At 34.6% G+C, this 2,262-nt stretch overlaps 1 protein-coding gene across 2 annotated transcripts; it reads left to right on the top strand.

Moving 5' to 3' along the window:
* Nucleotides 1–1,237: 1,237 nt before the first annotated feature.
* LOC110018723 (EPIDERMAL PATTERNING FACTOR-like protein 9) lies at nt 1,238–1,995 on the top strand. 2 transcript variants are annotated; one of them, XM_020716135.1, is made up of 3 exons: nt 1,238–1,369; nt 1,459–1,511; nt 1,603–1,995. In XM_020716135.1, exons 1-3 carry the CDS (start codon nt 1,303–1,305, stop codon nt 1,801–1,803), a joined length of 321 nt encoding a protein of 106 aa, XP_020571794.1. In that variant the 5' UTR covers nt 1,238–1,302; the 3' UTR covers nt 1,804–1,995. The 2 variants fall into 2 exon arrangements, with proteins under 2 accessions (XP_020571794.1, XP_020571793.1); XM_020716134.1 differs by having other exon boundaries at nt 1,247–1,369; nt 1,582–1,990.
* Nucleotides 1,996–2,262: the final 267 nt, after the last annotated feature.

Here is a 2,262-nt window from a genome sequence, read left to right as displayed (position 1 = left end):
CAGCCACACTCAACTGTGTTAAGTTGGAGAAATTTTTTCATATGTTGTTCGCACGGAGTGCCGTTCAGATAACGGTTGCGATACATCTGATTGCAGCGATTTTTTTAAATTAAACAAGCTTGAGCATGTCTTTGAATGATAAACCCAAATCAAAATGACGATCATCAATGATAAAAATATAATCCAATTTGAACATGTGATATTCAAAAAACCTAAATGTTAGTGACTGATACCCATATATTGTAATTAAACCGACAACAACTTCTATGGTTGCAAGCTCATGAATCTAGTAGTCAAAGTCTACAATATTTTTTTTTTAATTCTAATTAAAAGCATAATGAGCGAAACCAACGTACTAATTCGATATACAATTTAAGTGAGTACAAATTTTAAATTCTACAAATTCCTCAAATACCTTCAACTAAATACGTAGGGCTGTCAAAACGGTTCGTTATTTGTGAACAACTTGTGTTCGGCTCGTTCGCTAAGTTAACGAGCCGAACACGAACAAAAATTTGTTCATTCGTGTTTGGCTCATTTTGACTTGAAATACTACTCATCAATTATAAAAAAATTATATATATATATACTGATGAGTAGTATTTTTAAAAAAATTAATTGACTACAAGGCTAAAAAGATTTATTAAAAGATTAATTAAAAGAATAGAATAAAAATTATTAAGTTCAATTATTAAACTAGATTCAAATGATGTTTAAATATAAACAATAATTTTTAAATCTTGCTCAATCTCTTAAAATCTCATGGCTATGTGATTAGGGTTGTCAAAACAACTCTTTGTTAGTGAATGACTCATGTTCGGCTCGCTAAGTGAATGACCCGAATACGAACACATAAATATAAACGAGCCGAACACGAGTTGAGCCTGGGCTTGCCCGTGTTCAGCTAGTTTACACCCCTATAAATAAGTACTATATCTCAAACTCAAAATAACAACAATTCCAATCAAATACATAAATTGAATTGGCTCAAAAACTAACTTTCCTCAAAATATGTTTCTACAATTCCTTATTAATTTTAATTTCCATCCAATAAAAAAAATCCAAATAATGAATAATTACACTGAAACAAAGTACGAAATAAATAGTAAACAGTAAAATTCAATTCTACAGACAAGAGAATAGAAATGCATATAAAATTATTGATGGCCATTTAAATCAAATAGATGTAGCCTGGACCCAACTCCTCCCCACTCCCATTTCCTCGACCTCTATATATTCCCTTCTCTTTTCTCCACATTCCACCTCTCATTTCCTATCTTCCTCTCCATTCCACTTGAAGCCATGACCATTAAAACCCCATCCTCCCTCTCCTCCTTCCTCTTCCTCTTCCTCCTCCTATCCTCCTCCGGTCTCCTCTTCCACCCATCCTCCCATTCAAATCCTCTTTATAAGATTTCCCATCAGCTTTATTAAGTTCTTTTTTTTCCTCCTTTGCAGATCTTGTTTCATCCTCAAACTCCTCAGCAATCAACAATGGCATCCAAGCGAAGGTATTTTAAAAAATGAATTTTGTATAATAAAAAATATTCCTTTTGCGTTATAATGCCTTATTTCATACAGCATAAGAAAAGCACAATACAGGCACAAATACGAGACAGTTTGAGACTGAAGGAGAAGAGAGGCGGCACTGAAAGAAGATTGATGATTGGTTCCATGGCGCCACATTGCACGTACAACGAGTGCAGAGGCTGCAGATTTAAATGCCAAGCCGAACAAGTTCCTGTGGACACCAATGATCCCATGAACAGTGCGTATCGGTACCGCTGCGTTTGCCACAGATGAGATGAATCGGATTAATGGAAGATGGAAGGTTGGAGAAGAGAAGGGGTTTTAATCTAAGTAAGGAATGGTTTTGTTTAGGAGATTGCAAAGGTTTTGTTATGGCCATGAGAATTCATAAATATGTATACCTATATGTATTTATATTTGTTTCCATGGTGCCTGACTGGTTGCAGGCTCATCTAGAAAATAGACTTGTTAGAATGAAATTGTTTTAAGATAAATGTTTTTTTTTTTTTTTTTTTGGAAGAAGTCGTGGACGATTCCATGTTGTTCCTTCTCCCTCGTCTCTCTCTCTCTCTCTCTCTCTCTCACGAACACACCCAGAATTGGGTGCCTAAAATAAGTTACTAGGGTTATATTCGTGTTATCGGAGATATAACCTCACTATAATCTCATAATAACCTCCAAGTTACCTATAAATATATAAAGTAACCTACAAATATAGGAAAACAAACCCCA

The sequence above is a fragment of the Phalaenopsis equestris genome, unplaced genomic scaffold, assembly GCF_001263595.1.
Source record: "Phalaenopsis equestris unplaced genomic scaffold, ASM126359v1 Scaffold000032, whole genome shotgun sequence".
NCBI classification, from domain to species: domain Eukaryota; kingdom Viridiplantae; phylum Streptophyta; class Magnoliopsida; order Asparagales; family Orchidaceae; genus Phalaenopsis; species Phalaenopsis equestris.
The sequence above is the reverse complement of the archived record's forward strand: the minus strand, read 5'-3'. Positions and strand labels throughout refer to the sequence as shown.